The sequence below is a fragment of the Osmerus eperlanus genome, chromosome 24, assembly GCF_963692335.1.
Source record: "Osmerus eperlanus chromosome 24, fOsmEpe2.1, whole genome shotgun sequence".
NCBI lineage: Eukaryota > Metazoa > Chordata > Actinopteri > Osmeriformes > Osmeridae > Osmerus > Osmerus eperlanus.
This window is the reverse complement of record NC_085041.1, coordinates 3,369,305-3,387,851: the sequence shown is the minus strand read 5'-3', so window position 1 is coordinate 3,387,851 and position 18,547 is coordinate 3,369,305. Positions and strand designations below refer to the sequence as shown.

The 18,547-nt window shown below is 44.9% G+C and overlaps 1 protein-coding gene and 1 long non-coding RNA gene across 4 annotated transcripts in view; both read right to left on the bottom strand.

Moving 5' to 3' along the window:
- LOC134011133 (uncharacterized) overlaps positions 1-18,547 on the bottom strand; it is a 45,891-nt gene that overhangs the window by 12,060 nt on the left and 15,284 nt on the right. For 2 of the 3 annotated variants that reach the window (XR_009928377.1, XR_009928376.1), the window contains exon 2: positions 6,750-7,000. This is a non-coding gene — a long non-coding RNA (uncharacterized LOC134011133). Of the gene's footprint in view, positions 1-6,749; positions 7,136-18,547 lie in introns of those variants that run through there. The other variant, XR_009928375.1, reaches the window with a different exon arrangement.
- On the bottom strand, positions 1,451-3,650 carry sox2 (SRY-box transcription factor 2). The gene has a single exon (XM_062450677.1). It carries the CDS (start codon positions 3,179-3,181, stop codon positions 2,234-2,236), a length of 948 nt encoding a protein of 315 aa, XP_062306661.1. The 5' UTR covers positions 3,182-3,650; the 3' UTR covers positions 1,451-2,233.

Here is an 18,547-nt window from a genome sequence, read left to right as displayed (position 1 = left end):
ACACACGTGACCTTTAAAACTGCTGGTTTATGAAACATGTTAGCCTATTACAACCAATTCTCCTGGTCGTATAAATAATTAATGGAACTACCGCTCCCTGACCCACCGAGAGTCCGGTAAGGCCACGTTCGAAGGAATAATACTTTGGAATGAGCCCTCTTCAAATATTCATTTAGCGGTTAATGTGAGCTCACGTCCCCTGAGACCTGCAGTAATAGATGCTTCCCAGCCCTGGCAAGACACACGACTAATCTACCTCCGCACTTCAGAATAAAATACTTAAACACCCCCCAGATTTAAAACGTTATATTCAAAGACCAATCCATAATCTAATCCGTGGGCTAATTTAAAGTAACCCCATGGCGCAGGACAGAATAGTGAAACATTTGAGGGCAGTTGTATAGGCACCCGTCGCTCCAAATATTGTAGATTGATCTGTGTGAACCAGGGTTAAGACAACATATGTGGTTCTATTTCATTAAACACTGTAGTAAATACACACTAAGGATTATGTGGTTATTTTATCATGACGTTCAATTTAGGCCTAATTGAACATTTAGAGTGGCTAGCCAAATCTAACAATTTGATAACATCTTAAATGCCAAACTAATTGTCAGGTTCAGAAAGATTTAATTTTCAGAAATTAGAATAAATGGAATCATATCCCAGAAGTTGTAATTTCAATGCTTATGGCAATAGGCCTATATGTCCGTAACATAATGTCACTCTTTCTTTGGTATGGTAATTAGAATAGGCCAATCCAAATATTAAACTGCAAACAGGCCTTAACAGATTGTTGTAGTTTATGACACACAGACATTTTCATTTTAGCAACACCATCTGAATCAGAACATTAAATAAATCGCATGCACTTGATTGGTTCCTGATTATAATTTGTAGACATGTTAAGAAATATCTCAAGTTTAGAATAATTTAAAAAAAGAAAAAAGAAGACTACCTTTATGAGCATCTTCAACATTTTTGGCGCATAATCTTCCATTCAACGAATAGGTTTACAGGCAACAAACTTTTGCCGATCCTCCTTTCCAATCCTTTGGCGCATATCTCGTTTCACTAGAAAAATGAAAACGTCGTTAACCCCTGTCTTATGCTACGTTGACATTACGGTGTTAGCGCGTGCGTGCGCAAAACAATACACAATAAAGCAAACACAATAAAATATTATGTTATGATTTTGTCTGACCGTTTTAAATATAAATATTTTGTTTTCAAACAAGGACTAGATTGACAGTGTCTCCTGAATAGGTCAAATGTGTAAGTCTAATATTATTGTAAAATCTTAAATTGATTGATATAATATTAATTCAAATTGAAGCTAGTGCTACGAAGCATAATGCAAAATGATCCATTACATGCTTCACAAAATTGCGTAAGCGTGGCGCGATCTTTTCAAATGATTCAAAAGAGAAATAAAATCAAAACTCATATCTCAAGTATCCAAATTTCCAAAATTTATTCATTTCAAACTGCATATTGAAAAAAAACTCAGCTGAAATTTCTTACTGTTATAATGATGATATTAGTTCGAATATATATACATGGGGTGTTGGCAGCTGCGTACAGGCCAAATTGCAAAATACATCTACGGGAATGGGATTTGAAATAAAAACTTCAAATATCACAGTAAATATACAGAAATTGTACAAATCATTAGAAAATAAAGAACACAAATGTCATACTTCTAACAGATGAAAAGTGGGAGACAAAATATAAATAAACAAGTGTGTTTAACCTGCATATGAGAATATGTCTGTTTACTTTTTTGACGAAATTAAAATGGTTAAGTAATGTTGTTCTTCAAAGAGAAACATTTACCTGCTTCGCTTTATCCCCCTCCCCTCCAATATGCAGTTTAAGGAGCATTGAATTCAATCCCAGTGCTGCCATTTCCAGAACAGAACTTATGTTTATAGAAACAGTAACCTTTGTTTTCTTTAACAAACATTTCATTTGATTGAATGTTCCTTAGATAAATACTGTACAAAAGGTGATTGAAATAATAAAACATCTGATTGAGCCTCCCACTTTCTACTTTCCAAACTCTTACACCATTGAAAACTTTCTCAGTGTCTATCGTTCCTTTGGAACGTTTCTTTATAGAAAGAAAAAAAAAGGTTTGTGTTCTCTCCTGGAGTTCTATACATCTTTCCCACCCCAAATTTGCTGTACAAAAATAGTCCAGAGTAGTCCAATTTTTCTTATAAAAGAACATTTACATGTGTGATAAGGGGAGCGTGCCGTTAATCGTCGTGCCGGGCACAGGTGCGTTCTGGTAATGCTGGGACATGTGGAGTCTGCTTTGGGCCGTTTGCTCGGGTACCTCAGCGCCCGGTAAGTACATGCTGATCATGTCCCGAAGGTCCCCCGTCTGACACTGACCAGCCCGGGAGTGAGAGGACGACGTGACAACGGGTGGACTGGAGCTGGACTCTGACTTGACCACCGAGCCCATGGAGCCCAGCGTCATTCCTGGATTGGTCTGCTGAGAGTAGGACATGCTATACGTTGGGGACCCGTTCATGTAGGTCTGGGAGCCGGTCATGGAGTTGTACTGGAGCGCACTCATGTCGTAGCGGTGCATGGGCTGCATCTGAGCCGTATTGTGTGCGTTTAAGCCCGGGTGCTGCGGGTAGCCAAGCTGTTCCTGCATCATGCCATAACCTCCATTGGTCCAGCCGTTCATGTGAGCGTAACTGTCCATCCGCTGGTTCACCCCTCCGCCTAACCCGGCCCCTACACCCACTCCTGCACCCATGCCATTACCGCCCGGCGCGAGGAGCCCACCTGGCAGAGTGTACTTGTCCTTCTTCATCAACGTCTTGGTTTTCCGGCGGGGTCGGTATTTGTAATCCGGGTGCTCCTTCATGTGAAGAGCCCGGAGACGCTTCGCTTCGTCGATGAAAGGTCGCTTCTCGCTCTCGGATAGAAGTTTCCACTCGGCCCCGAGTCTTTTGCTAATTTCCGAATTGTGCATTTTGGGGTTCTCCTGTGCCATCTTTCTCCGCTGTCCCCTCGACCAAACCATAAAGGCATTCATCGGTCTCTTGACGCGGTCCGGGCTATTTTTCTGGTTGTTTCCCGATGAATTCGTGTTCCCAGTCCCCCCAGTATTGGTCTGAGGTGCAGGGGGTTTAAGTTCTGTTTCCATCATGTTATACATTTTAAACAGATTTTTATGAAACTTGCCAAACCGATGAAAAAAATGAGAAAAAACTCCAACCAAGAGGTAGTTAGGAAGTCTGTCGGGTACAGTAACTTTACAGCAATAACCAAACGACTCTATGCCTTCACCGAGTAGGTCCTGTTGTGTCCACAAACTTCTCTCTTGGTCTCAAAGAATCAACAAACTACTTTTCCCTCTTCGCCAGAGCCTTGACAACTCCTGATACTTTTTGAACAAGTTAATAGACAACCATTCATGTGATGGGGATGTCAGCGAATAAATGGGCTTTTACCTGACCAATCACAGCGCGACTGTGCTTTATTTAACATAAATGGGCGGGGTTACTCACGGTCAGTGGTGAGCGCTGAGGCAGAGGCTGCCTTTATCAACCAATGGAGGCTATATATTTATTACGGCAAAAAGTGCTAAACTAAGAACACTTGGATGGCAAATCATTTGATTTTTTTGATGCCCACTCGAATTTGAGACCCACAGCTTGCAAGGTATAGGAAAATGTTTGCTTGGATAAGTACAATATTGGACAAATTATATTTAAAACTTGTCATTAGGTAGGGTAAAGTATTAAAAGTAGTAGATATTCGAAATCAAATGTAATCGATTTTGAAATTGTCTACATGCTATAATAAATAGGAAATACTACAACCTTTAGGCTACCTTCTTATATTGTCAATCATTTTTATTACTAACACTAACAGAAAAATACAGACAGACAGACATGCTGGACCAATCAGCTGGTTCCAGAATAATGGTAATAACGTTATAATTATACTAAGCCTGTGTATTCAGTAAAAGTGAGTGACTGAAGCCTGTAGCAGTGTTTAAGCAGCTCTCGAGGCTGTGGTAAAGAATACGCTTACAATACAACATTGGTTGTGGGTTTGCAGTTAACTTACCCTAAAGTACACCGATGATGTTGAGCTTGGTTTTGTATTGAAAAGGTAATCTTATGTTTTCCCTTTGAATGGGTGAACTTCAATTGAAGTTAAGTTGAATGCCAACACAGACGGGAGACATGCCCATCACAAATAACTCGTTTTGTCTCGGCTGTTGTCACTACATCAGCACAAACAAAAGCACGACTATATTGAACTTCCAATCCGTTGTTAAGAACTTTGTAGTTTAGATACACTAGTCACATGGAAAGGCATGGAGTAAGTTAGGGTCTACACTTGAAAACACAGCGATAGACTGGCAACCATAAAGAGAGAATCAATGAAAATGCGTGTCAGAGATGTCTTGTTATTTATTTCTATTGTGAAATTATATAAAATAAACTCATGCTCAACTAGCCTAATGATTAACAAACGAGAGTTGAAAAACAAAACCTGGACTTTAAAGGTATGATGTAACCATAAAATGTCAATTTGACAATACATTAAGCTTAATATTAGAAAAATAAGGAACCCGCTAAGTTGAAGTTGAATGTTGAAGTTACAGTCATTGTTTGACTCCAAAAGTAGGCCTACAGGCTGTGGAATCACATATCTCTCTGGGTGAGGCTCAGAGAGGGCCAGACACATTTCAACATGCCATCAGCGCCGTCTGCTGGCGAAAATGTCAACAAACACATGAATCCCCTCTCCGGTTGTGGGTGGATAGACCACAAATAAATCGGTTTTAGCAAATAGCTTAAAAGTACGCCTTAATTGAAGTGTGGAAACATGCCATCAAGATTAGGCTTATAATACCTGCATGCTATTTTGTTTTATGGTTCCAAGTTTAGTATATACGTTTGGTATCTGTAGTAGGCCTAGTAATTACGACATGGAAGGGTCAGCCTCTAACACCTAGCCTATACTATTTCAAATAATATTTCTAGGAGACGCTTGTTAATTTATTAGATTTCAGAATTCTATATTAATATATCTGTTTACACCTGGCTACATATCTGTACTGTAAAGACAAACAAACATATATTTGTAAAACATAATTGGCTCAACATAACAGAATTTTAAAGCTTTTCTAAATCAAAAATTGGGTATTTATTTCGGTGATTTGAAAATAAGCATTATATAGGCCACCTTGCATGAGATTTAACTCGCGCGTAATTGGGCGAGGAGAGGCGGCACAGCGGACCATTATAATGCAAGGTTGAAATAGCCCTCTTCGCTATCTGCATCTGAGTGTGTTCCCCGCTATTCCTAATCTTCTTATGATAATAAAGAAACAGCAGGGACCCTGCAACATCTTGAAGAATGCCTCGCTAACCGGAATGTCCCTGCAAGCGTAATGAGCTCACTATTTGACAACTAACAGAAACCCAGACAAACACTGTTGGATCAGTTGTAAGACCTTACTTGTATGTACCAAAAACATAATAATATGAAACACACAGAGACATTTATAGAGCAGTGTGTCAGCGTTTGCTCACAAACAAAAAACGCGTTTAGGTTTATTGAACAGGCAATTAACCTGCAACAAGTAATATTGATAGACTACAATCTTGATTGAAAGTGTCATTTTGAAACCCAATCAAAAGTAAACGTGAAGGTCGTGGGTTTAGATAATATAAAACTAAAATAGACTACATCTAAAACAGTGCGCATGCCTTTTTCCCTTGGAAAAGCTGGGCTGTAAAACCAACTCATGGCCGTGAAAATAATCCCCCAACTAGGCTATAGAAGCCTGTAGGTCCAGTGTCGATCCCAACGCTCTTAACAGTATTGTCTCATAAGGTTCATACTGCAAAGAGACCCTATACAGCGTTGACATCTGATGACATTATGACAATTATGTTACAATAAATGTCTAACAAATAAATGGCTTGAGTGACTGTGTAGCATGTGTGTGTGTGTGTGTCAGAGAGAGAGAGAGAGAGAGAGAGAGAGAGAGAGAGAGAGAGAGAGAGAGAGAGGTGGTGGTGGAGGTGGGGAGGATCTCTGAACGTCCACTAGGGGCCGTGCCAGTGATGACGGAGAACCAAGAAAAACGTGAGCCTGTAGTTTATAAACCCGCATACATCCATCAGATCAATCAAATATATCATGAATTGAGATAGAAGACCTTTTAAATAGACACTGTTCAAAACCACAAACCCCTTACAAATTAGCAGTCATTGATTATAAATTATATTGTAGTATATAGTATATAACAGCCTATAGTATACAATTAATCATCAATCAATTTAAACCGAATAGTTAAGAAGAATACACAAATAGAGCTATACTTGCAAAATCGGAAACCTACACATCAAATAAGAATTAAACTTTAACTGCCCTAAAATCACGTATCAATTCGCATATCTTGCGCGTAAAAAAAGGTAAAATTAAACCTAGACAACAAATTAAACTAGCTGTACTAAAATTACACATATATATGAAAAACCATGGACTAATAGTGGCCAAATAAAATGGATCAAATCTGAAATTTAAAGTTATGAACGCAAGCTTTAAACTCTGTGTGACACACCAAGGCAGAAGCTCACAGTAAGCACTGAACCTCATGATGCGATACTAGATCACTCGACTGCACCGCTGTGCACTCTGCATAAGCGCGCGCCACAACTCCCCATTCCCAAACCACTTCATCCTGCAATGATACTTACGTGCCAGTTTGGGTGTTGTCCTATCGGCATGATGGGCAGAAAAAGCAGGATGCAATGGTATCAATCCGACTCAAGAATCTCTTCTTGGTTGCTAGAGTTCGCGCTCTGGTACCCGGCCGGTGTAGCGGTACGGTCTCCCGGTGTTTATCCCCTTCCCTCGCCCCAGATATGCAGGTTCTTTCACCGTGCTTTGTGCCTGTGCTTGGCCGCTCCAGCTCCTCGCGTGCAGCGCTGGTCTTTGCTTGCCTCTCCTGTAACAAGAAAAGCCGTTTATGGCTACACACAATCTGAAAAGGGGCCGATTTAAAAAGACGAAGAATGCATCAAGAACAACAAAAGTCAGTTATAGCAAGACTGCCTCGCCACCCCCCCACCGAACATAATGAGTGGGAAAAGCTTTATATTTTTTCAGTGGGTATTCAGAGATAATTTGAAGCCATTGTTTCTGGTACAGATGGTTCTTTTTAATACAATAACACTGCTCTTTGTGAATACTACCCACAATAAAAATCTAAAGCGTTTTCCTGAATAACCATTTTGTTCTCTCTTGTATGGGGCTGACAAAAGCAGCCGTGAGGTAATGGGCTTGCTTTATTGAAAGGCTCAGAATGGGGATTTGATAAAGAATGTTTTTCTTTTCCTTTGCAGAAAGTACACCGCAATGTCAAGAGAGACTGACATGGTTTGGGGGGAAAAGAAGGCAACGTTTCTAAAAGGGGACTTAAGGGACACATTTCTGAAATTAATCTTTAAAAGATGAATATTCATAAGCGGGTCTACATTCTCAATACCCATCTGTACGGACGACCAAAAGGTTTTACATGGCCTGATTATTTGTGAGGGTTAAGAGTGGTGATTGAATGTTGCTTCCAGGGGAACATGCATGGAGGAAGGTTTCAGATATAGGCTAGTTATGGTATCCAATCCAATCAGGGGGTGATGTCAGCGGTAATTAAGCTATGGGTAATCAATAAAGTGCTTACAGAGCCACAAAGGAAGCAACAGACGCATCAAACTTCACCCGAACAAAACAGTGCATGCCTCCAGTCGGGAGCTGAATTGACTCTCCCTGTCAAAGAGGCTTTGGGCCGGGCCTGTGCCTAGCTCTTTATCTGCCCTGACAGCCCAGAGAGGAGGTATCTGGAAACAAAAGGACTCACTGCAGGGAAAGTTGTTACTTATTGGGCCTGTGTTTGTCGACTTTTCCACAGGAATTACGGCCTTCCTCCTCATCCCTATAGCTCCATACACACAGACAGTAATCCAACCTAATCCTAGCCTGGGCTTTGTCTTCTCATAGAACAGGGTTCACCGTTAATCCCTAAGGTGCTTCCACTCAGAGGGCAGCTCTAATGACTTCAATCAAAAGTCTCCCCTCGATAATTAGTCTGCTAGGTTGCTAGGTGCGCCAGGCCAGACGGACAGAAGAGGTGGTCAGTCGTCTAATAACATCAACAACAACAACAACAGTAGTACAAGTGAAGATATGACTGCTGTTCGAGAGAGAGAGAGAGAGAGAGAGAGAGAGAGAGAGAGTGAGAGTGAGAGACAGAAAGAGAGAGAAAGAGAGAGAGAGAGAGAGAAAGAGAGAGAGAGAGAGAAAGACAGAGAGAGAGAGAGAGAGAGAGAGAGAGAGAGAGAGAGAGAGAGAGAGAGAGAGAGAGAGAGAGAGAGAGAGAGAGAGAGAGAGAGAGAGAGAGAGAGAGAGAGAGAGAGAGAGAGAGAATGTACAACCATCGTCATTTGCTTACGAAATCAGAGCAGTTACAGTAATCTGTAAAAAAAAAACTGTTTCATGTCTTTCTTCCAAACTCACTTTCAAAGCTCTTTGGCTGCCCCCCCCCCTCCCCCCACTGAGAGTGAAGGGAAGGTGTCGTGCCACTAAGATTATTGTCAAGAGGATTAACAGATTTGCTGTTAGTAATATGGCTTTGCCACAGATCACATTATTAACTTTATCTCTCACTATGAATCAAAGTCATATGAAAACTTGCCTTGATTTTTAATAAAAAAAAAGAAAACAGAAAAACGATTGAAAGCGTAGCATGACACAATGCAGCGTGGGTATGTTTCTGCGCGAGCCCTAATGGCAGTTGGGGCCCCCCACCGAGAGAGAGAGAGACAGAGAGAGAGAGAGAGAGAGAGAGAGAGAGAGAGAGAGAGAGAGAGAGAGAGAGCAGGCTTAGCATGTTTGTGTACAGAGAGCGGCGTCGCCGTTCTAGAATGCTAATGCGTTTCAGACGAAAACCGGCCATTCACACGGCAACCGCGGCTGAGAAGTCCTCCCAGCGTACCGCGGCGAGGCCCGCGCATTTCCATATGCATGAGGGCCACGTTTTGGCGGCGCCGGTTTTGTGTGAATTTATTTAGTACAAGCCCGGTCTAATGGGAGGATGACACTCAGGACCCCTATGCTTTTCCCTTTATGAGAGACACTGAATCTGTAATCAATGAGAGAGTCGCTCTACTGGAGCCCACAAGGCCAGGGACCTGTCACTCATGTGTCACATGCATCCCCCATGTGAACCAGCCCTGGCCATGAATAGAGAAAGAGTAGGCCACACACACTCTCACGCTCAGACTCCCTCACACACACACACACACGCGCCCACACGCACACAGACGTGAAGGGTCACAAAGACTCTTGCCCAGTCACACACACACACAGACAAAGCTGCAAGGTCACCACGCACAGACACTCGCACAGTCACACACACACCCACGCACAGACACTCGCACAGTCACACACACACCCAGGTACAGACACTCGCACAGTCACACACACACCCAGGTACAGACACTCGCACAGTCACACACACACCCAGGTACAGACACTCGCACAGTCACACACACACCCAGGTACAGACACTCGCACAGTCACACACACACCCAGGTACAGACATGCGCATGCACACATGCACAGAAATATACACTGGTACTTTCCCTCACACGGTAACGTCGGCACATACACACACATAAACTGCCAAACCGACCTACACCCACATACGAGCGCACATTCGCTTTCAAACACACTCTCACCTCCAGTTTCTCACACATACGTATGGGACTAACCGGGTGCCAATTCTGCTGTCCGCCATCAGACCAAGAGGTTCTCCTCATGATCCGAGGGTAAAGGGAGGTCTATCTCATCAAGGGAGCCTGGCTCCAAACCACCTCTGTTACACTAAAAGGAAGGTTAAGGTTCGTAGATAGTGTTAAAGATAGCCCCTAGCTCCCCCCGTTACATAAAGGTGTTATTGTGAGTCACCAGGCACAGAGCAAACAAAGACATTAGAAACAGATGTATTATATTTACAAATCATCTCGCTCCAGTGGCGTTTAATGAAGAAGGGATGGAACTGGGGAGATACGAAGGGCAAAGCTCCTGTCTGCTGATACAGACCGCTGTGGTACTGCACTCTCACACACACACACACACACACACACACACACACACACACACACACACTCACATATACACACACACCCACACACACAGGTAGCTGCAATTGTAGCCAAGACTCCAAGCAGGACTGGAGCCCACTGCAGCACACAGGCAGAGGGATTGGGTTAACAGCCCGGGTAACGCTCTTCCTTAACTCCTGAACAAGCACAATGACCTAGCCTTGCTAAAACACTGAAAGTGAGCCTAGCGTTGTCAAATAACCTGATATTCATGCATTCTTGATACATAGTGTGGTGGAATGACTTAGATGTTCATGATATGCGAAATGCTATCTGGATTATTATGTCGACTGATTAGAGATTCAGATTCCATGTTACATTTGGATTGAGGGTGATGACATGGTTTTATCTTGTCATGTAGCATATTGTTTAGCTGTGATATCTGCCTGTATGCACTGTATTATGAAGGGTGAGTACATGAAGTTATTCTCACTTCAGTGAGGGCAACAGCCCACTGATTTGTGTTATCATACAATCCTCTAATGTTCATGCTGGAAGATAGAAGGGTCCGGTCTTTCTTGAAAATAAATATTTTATTTTGTGAGATCCCGTAAAAAAAAAACAATAAACCTGATATCTAATCCAAAAAAAATCTGAAAACATTTCGCAGAGAAGTTTAGAAGCCCTGGTCATTTCCAGAGAGAGTGACCTTATGGCACAGTCCAGGGTGAGCTCTCAGTCAGCTGGGCAGACAATAGGTTGAATCAACTTCACCCTGCTCACTGGCAGAACCAGTTGGAAAGTCCCTTTGGAAAACAGCCATCCAGCACAAAGCAGTAGAATAGAAGGGGGCCCCCTCCCTCCTGCCCCCATCAGCTAGAATAATACCTGGCCTCAGTGAAACAAAACATAATAGATTGAGCAAAGTGCACAGAAACATCACACAGATGTAGCACTGCTGCCATCACTGCCCTTCCACAGCCGAAGGTGGTCCTCTCCATCACCACACGCACACACACACACACACACACACACACACACACACACCTACAGTACACACCTACAGTACACACCCGCACACACACACAAACCTACAGTACACAGACACACACACATGCATACACACACCTACAGTACACACACACACACACACACGTGATCAAGGGCACACGCCTACAGTACACGGACACGCACACAAGCACGCGCACGCACACGCACTCACGCAACACACACACACAGACCTCCCAGTCCCCTTCGCTCCACACGCACACACACACACACACACACGCCACACACACACAACAAGGTTACACACACACTCATACCAGTGGGGTTTGTTTACCGGCCAATTTGAATCCAAATAAAGCTTTTCCTCTGCTGACTGCACATCATTATCCAGGAGAGTATAATCCAGGCGGTGGATACAGCCTCTAGCAGAGCCAGACCTTTTGTTTGGGATTACCTCCAGCTTAGGCCGGAACAATGAGAGATGAAGCGCTCGCATCATCCTCGCTAATTAAGTGTGGAGAGTCATTTAGCCGCGAACGACGACACCCCCTCCCGTTGCATGATGGGATCATACCTCTTAGGCCGTATGCCGGTGGACACGGATACGGGATGACAGGCCACGGAGCGTAACCGCGAGCGACCGTCGACGCTGGGAGGACAGGTCTTAGGCGCTAGCGACACATGCTAACAGCCAGACGAGGAGGATGATAGATTTAAGCCTCGGGGCGGCACACAGACATGGATGGAGGGTGTTACAAGGGGCACACCTTGACGCGCTGTTTCAGACGGCGTCGAGGTGTGTGTGGCGCGTCTGACGTTGTTGAAGCCACGCCGGCCAGGACAGGCCGTTTTAAGAGGCACAGACAAGGACTTCCCCCCCTTATTCTTCTCCCTAGTCGACCCAAACTCTCTCCTCCAAAGCCCTGGGTTCTGGGTAGCGGCTACTGGGGAAGGGAGGGCTGGTGTGAAGCATGGTCTGGACCAGGCCCTGTCCCCGTGCTCTGTGGGTCCGGACCAGGGCTAGAGCAGATACCGATGCCCCCCAGACAGCCTCCCTGGCCAGGCATCTGTCGTCCTGATGCTGCCTGCCTTTGATGGAGGTGGACAGCCTCCAGCTCCAGGGATCAGCCGCCCCTGTCTTGTGGTGGACTTTGCAGCAGCAAGGGAATGCCCTTTATTTGAACAGAGTACCAGATGCCCACTGCCTCCACGCACACACACACACGCGCGTGCAGGCAGGACAATCTGCACACACACGTCTACATGAGTGGTTGCACTGAGATGCGCACACACACACACACACACAAACACTCAAACAAATCCTGTTTCCTGACGGGACATGAAGACAAAGAAAGGATTGACTGGTGTTTAGTATTCATCTGATTTACAGAAAATACAAAATTCCCAATATCTACTTTCCAAGTATTCCATTCCATTGATGACAGGAAAGTGTCATTCGTATACATACTGTAGTATACAGTCATTTTTATCACAATTTCAGGCTGCCAAGGAGAGGACCTGAACAGGATCTGACAACGAAAGCATTCCCACTGATAAAAAGAGGGGAATATGTATATACATATATATAAATAGAGAGATAGAGAGAGACATAACTACAGGATAGAGACATACAGAGCAAAAGTGAGAAACTGAGATATAGAGAAGAACAGTTGAAGAGATAGAGAGAGAGAGAGAGAGAGAGAGAGAGAGAGAGAGAGAGAGAGAGAGAGAGAGAGAGAGAGAGAGAGAGAGAGAGAGAGAGAGAGAGAGAGAGAGAGAGAGAGAGAGAGAGAGAGAGAGAGAGAGAGAGAGAAAGAAAGAAAGAAAGAAAGAAAGAAAGAAAGAGAGAAAGACAGAGGGAGAGCGAGAGGGAGAGAGAGAGAGATAAAGAGAGAGAGAGACATAGAGACTGAGACTTCACACCCAGGGTCTAATATGAGAACAGGTCTGGGGGCGGCAGACACAGTGGCCTCAGAGTCATCAGACAAGCCGTGACTTGACACACATTTCCCAGTTCCTTCGTCGTCTCAGCCCTCCTTTAAACACTAGTTGTAGAATTTCACAACTAGACCATAAAGGGCTGTGCTACGCGGGAAGATAAATCACCAGCGTTTGCCTGTCCGCGAAAAGCAAAGAGAGAGGTGGGCTCGCAGAGGACCGGAGACATCCATTCTCACCCCCAGGAATGGTCAACATTCTCTGGGAAAAGCCCCTGGAATGGAGCGCGGACATTGTTCAAACGACACCATAAAGAACAGGGAGGCAGAGGAACCAAACGGATGGCAAGTGCATGCAACAGTTTGCAACATCTGCCTCTGTTTGTGTGTGTGTGTGTGTGTGTGTGTGTGTGTGTTTGTGTTTGCACTCTGGGTCGGTATGGGACACATACTCTTGCATGCCTGTGTCTGTATGTGTGCCTGGGTGTGACTGCATGGTTGCATGCCTGTGAGTGTGTGTGTGTGTGTGTGTGTGCGCGCTGCCAAAGAGCGTCGAGCTGTCAGCTCTTTAACTCCCACTGCTAACATCTGCTCTGCTCAGTGTTGCCATGCTGCTCTCTGGTACACATACACACTAATAGAATCAAATGATCCCACGCTGCCAGCCCTTATCATGTTACACACACACGGCTCATTATGCCCCGACACACACACACACACACACACACACAGGCACACACACAGGCCCGCACATGCACAGACAGTTTTGTGGCAAGATCATTATCTGTCTGTCCATAAGATTTACTGTGACAAATGCAGAAGGATTGAGATTTGCTCTAAAGAGCGAAATCCCATATCCAACGTTTTAAGAACGATGATTCCATAATTGTACATCTCAGACCACTGAACACATAATCATGTTTGACTTCCAGTTCAAAGGTTGAATTTTTAGTGGCCATGTCTCATCCTTGAAATGGTTAGGTACCTGGTCTGGAAAGTCTGTCCTCGACTGAAATGGCTCTGTGACAATGACAGGGTTTCACTCCAGTATGTGCACATTATAGATTTGAGCACTCGAGATTTTCGGGGTGCTGAGTTTGGACAATGACGAGAATCTGCCGTCCTTCGGCACGTAATAAAGGGACCTCTCACTCAACCATGCCTGCACTAATGTAAATGAAAAAGGAGTGTGTGTGTCTCCGTGTGTGTGTGCGTGCGTGCACGTGTGTGTGTATAAAGGAGGCCAGAAGACAAGAACAAAGACCAGTGTCTGTGTTCACAGGGGTATTGTTGCGCAGTCACTCTGGCCCTGCCCTGACACACATCCAAGATGTCTGCTCCCTTGCCCAAGCGCCGGCCTCTACACCACTGTCGCCGGCGCAAAATCAATAAAAATGATCTCGGAGTCCATACGCCATTTGGCCGTGTTCCGCCTCGTGGCTCCTTCTTTAGAATATAGAGGCCATACTGTACAATGGAGGAAGAGAGCGCATGTAATTTGCCAGGCTAATCTGTAGCACTTCTCTATTGATTTTCACCCCCCCCCCCTCCCTCGCTGACTTCTTAGCCTCGAGTCGTTACTGACACAAAAACTAACTTCATCCGAGTGTTTTAATGCACAGGTCACAATAACCCCCTTTTCTCTTTCACCCTCTGGTGAATCCACTTTTCGTCTTCTCGCGTTTTCCCCCCTGAAATCTCTTTTCTTACAGGTCACTGTTCCTCCACTTTAGAAAAATGTAGAGTTGTGCAAATGTTGACCTACCCATTTTCATCCCCCATGCACAGGAGTCTCTCAAAACGATCTGTGACATGTCCGTGTCATCCAACTGGGTTATATGCTCATATACGTTACGTCTTTAATTTTCATAAATATTAAATTTCTGTTTTTTATGATGTTTGAATGAAGTGAAATCATGTTTTCGTTATTGCGTCTTGTTATTTCTTTGAATGGCTCCTCAGAGCTTTGGTGTTGCTCATATTATGAGTCAAACAGGTTTAAGATGTCTCACAAGGAGATGGAATAGCTAATCTGATCAATGAGAATATCTGTATTAATAGGCCCAAGACACCTTTAAGGCAAAATATCAAGTAAAGTTACAATGCCATCATTGGACATTTGAGTAAGCTACCCACTTCACTCTTCAAACAACCTACATCGAGTATCCATAACGATTTAACAAGAACACTTGTGATCGGAGCAGATAAATGGGGTCTAATCTCCAGGTAGTAGCAGTGATGGTGATTTGAGGGTCATTTTGTCAGCTTCAAACCACTATGTTCTCCACAGTCACAGCCTTGTAGTGTATTTTCTGTGTAGGATAGATAGTAAGGTGCACACACACACACAGCTTCACACAAACACACACACACATCTTCACACACGCACGCAACTTTCAAAGACAGGTCCACGTCAAAGCACAACAACACACCAAGCCCCCTAAGCCTATTACTTTATTCATCACCCCAGAAGGGTCCTCTAACACCACATACCCATACAGGTTTTTTGTGTTCCGTCGATATCAGACACCTCATTTAATAATCCCAGCATATCCTGCCCTATCGCACTCTACACACTCGGAATCTGAATCTGTTTTCTCTTCTGCGTTGTTGTGGCTCGGGGAAAGTATCGTTTACACCAAAGCTGTTGGGGGGTAAAAAAGCTTGCTGTCGGTGGCATGTGTGTCAGACCCTCTCCTCCAGGCATCACCCGCCGACACTCTTATCTGCTCCAGTCAAATGTATTTCCTTATCGAGGTGGAGTGAGGGGGGGAACCGTCTGACAATACGGCGTTATCATGCGTCTTCAGTCCCGGCCCGGCTGTCATTCAGCCCGGCTGACGGGCGACCGTGCCGGGATTGATGGATGGGTTTCCCAACAAATAAAACCTGGGATCAACAGCTTTGCACCCTCACTCCCCGGCGCAGAGCCGAGTGAAACATTCCCGGGTAACAAAGGCAGGATTACGGATGCATTAGCTCCCCATCGACCAGAGCCCTCCTGGTCCTCCTGGTCCTGTCAATACTTTGCACATAATAACCTGGAGGGGCGATAAGCAGACAAAAGGAAGGGACAGATAGATAGGGGGAGAAAGAGAGAGAGAGCAGGACGGTGGAAATAAATCAATGAGGGTGGGGGGAGGTTTTTTTGTTACTCTAAGATGGACCCTGTCTGCCTGTCTGTCTGTCTGCCTGTCTGCCTGTCTGCCTGTCTGCCTGTCTGCCTGTCTGTCTGCCTGTCTGGCCTGTCTGTCTGTCTGTCTGTCTGTCTGCCTGTCTGCCTGTCTGCCTGTCTATCTGTCTGTCTGTCTGCCTGCCTGCCTGCCTGCCTGCCTGTCTGCCTGTCTGCCTGTCTGTCTGCCTGTCTGCCTGTCTGCCTGTCTGTCTGTCTGTCTGTCTATCTGTCTGCCTGTCTGCCTGCCTGTCTGCCTGTCTGCCTGTCTGTCTGTCTGCCTGTCTGCCTGTCTGTCTGTCTGTCTGTCTGCCTGTCTGTCTGTCTGTCCGCCTGTCCGTCAGTCCGCCTGTCTGACTGTCTGTCTCTTGGGCCAGGGTAGTGCTGGTTGGAGGGGTGCATGGATGACCTAGGGGTGATAATGGAAGCTGACACTGGGACAATAAGACCCTCCAGAGCCATCTGGGGCAGGAAGATCTCCGCAAACCCCGTCGGAGAGTGAGGTACATGGGGAAACACAGAACCCCCCCCCCCACCGCCCTTCAACCGGGGACAAGAAGAGAGACACTGAGAGAGAGATGAGAGAGAGAGAGAGAGAGAGAGAGAGAGTAGAGTAGGAGAGGTGAAGCTACCTGTCTAAACACTCTGGGTTCCAACTACCTCTGTCAGCACTCCTCAGCCCAGTGGGAGAACGACAGCAAGGGGGAACCAGAGAGAGAGAGGCCTCATCCTCTGCAGCCTGGGGCCCAGGGACACTAGTGGGCAGTCAGGGACGCACTACCGCAGAAACTCTAAGGTGATGGGTGTTGAAGTAGCTCTGGGCCCATCCACGGTTTTGTCTGCTTGTGAATAGAGCCAGGACCAGGGAGCATCCACCTCGCTCTCTCCCTTCCCCGACAACCTTCTGGAGAAGCTGTGCTTGTAGTCGGAACACCACAAGGTCGCCTTCGACGAAGGCCACATAGACACTTTTCTCCGCGCTCACATCTTCTCTCAAGGTCACCGGCGTGATTGACAGCTCAACGTGACACTTGTGTTGGATTCTAAAGGCCCTCGCGGCCCTGGGAAACAGTGCGTGAGGGGCGAGCCTTCAAACCACCAAAAAAAACTAACACGTTTTCTTTCAATTTCCATTCCATCGGAGACGTATCACGTTGGAAGATTTGTTGGTTACACACACACACACACACACACAACTCGTCTCAGAGTTGAACCAATCGCAACATGGAGAGACCCGCTTGTAATTGTTTCTCTGAACCTCATTAATTAATTTCACTTCTGTTACAAAACCCCTCGCATGTCTGTCTGGTTTGGGGGGGCGCAGGTAATACAGAGGGAGAGGAAAGAGGAGGCAAAGAGAGAGAGAGAGAGAGAGGAGAGAGAGGAGAGAGAGAGAGATGAGAGAGAGAGAGAGAGAGAGAGAGAGAGAGAGAGAGAGAGAGCGAGAGAGAGAAGAGAGAGAGAGAAGAGAGAGAGAGAGAGAGAGAGAGAGAGAGAAGAGATGAGAGAGAGAGACTCAGAACTCAAGCTCTGGAAAGTTAATGAGAAATGAGACAGGAGGAGGCAATGCATGTTCTGTCTTAAGAGGGCTGCAGCACAAAGACACAATAAGCCCCCTGAACAAACAGGCACTTAAAAAACTAGCCGAGAACAGTGAGCAAATTCAATTACAGAAGTAATTAGGAGATATAGGGCTAGGCTGCAGTCTGGGACTGTGCCAGAAACATGAATTAATAGGAGAGAATAGGAGGAGGCCGCTGTAGTAATTAAGAGGCAATCACCTATGTCAATGAATAGCTGAAAACACAGGACGGAAAACTATTATTCGACGATCAAAAAATATTTCAAAGATGATTAATACAGCAAATTCATTTTAAAAGACTAATTTCTGGAAAGATAGCAAGACAATTGCACATATGTGTTCCTCTTGGCATTTATATGCTAATTAAATTTTGATAATTTGCTGAGGCATTTTCAAAATATCTGTTCAGACAGCAAAGGCGGCATATGGCAAATATTGTTTCTGCTGTTTGACAGCTCTCTGTCCTTAACCAACACCATATAGAGACGCCCCTCTCCAAACCTAGCATTCAAATCAAACAGAACCTCAAAGTAAACTACCGTTTCACTTCAACTTCCTTTATCGTGAGTTGCCCTCTTCATAGTCCCCACCCACCTCTACAGATACAAAACAGAAATTAAATTACCAGATAAGAATAAAACAAATAAGTACGTTATTGATTTTCCCCCCCCTCCTCTACTCCCCAGGGCAGAAA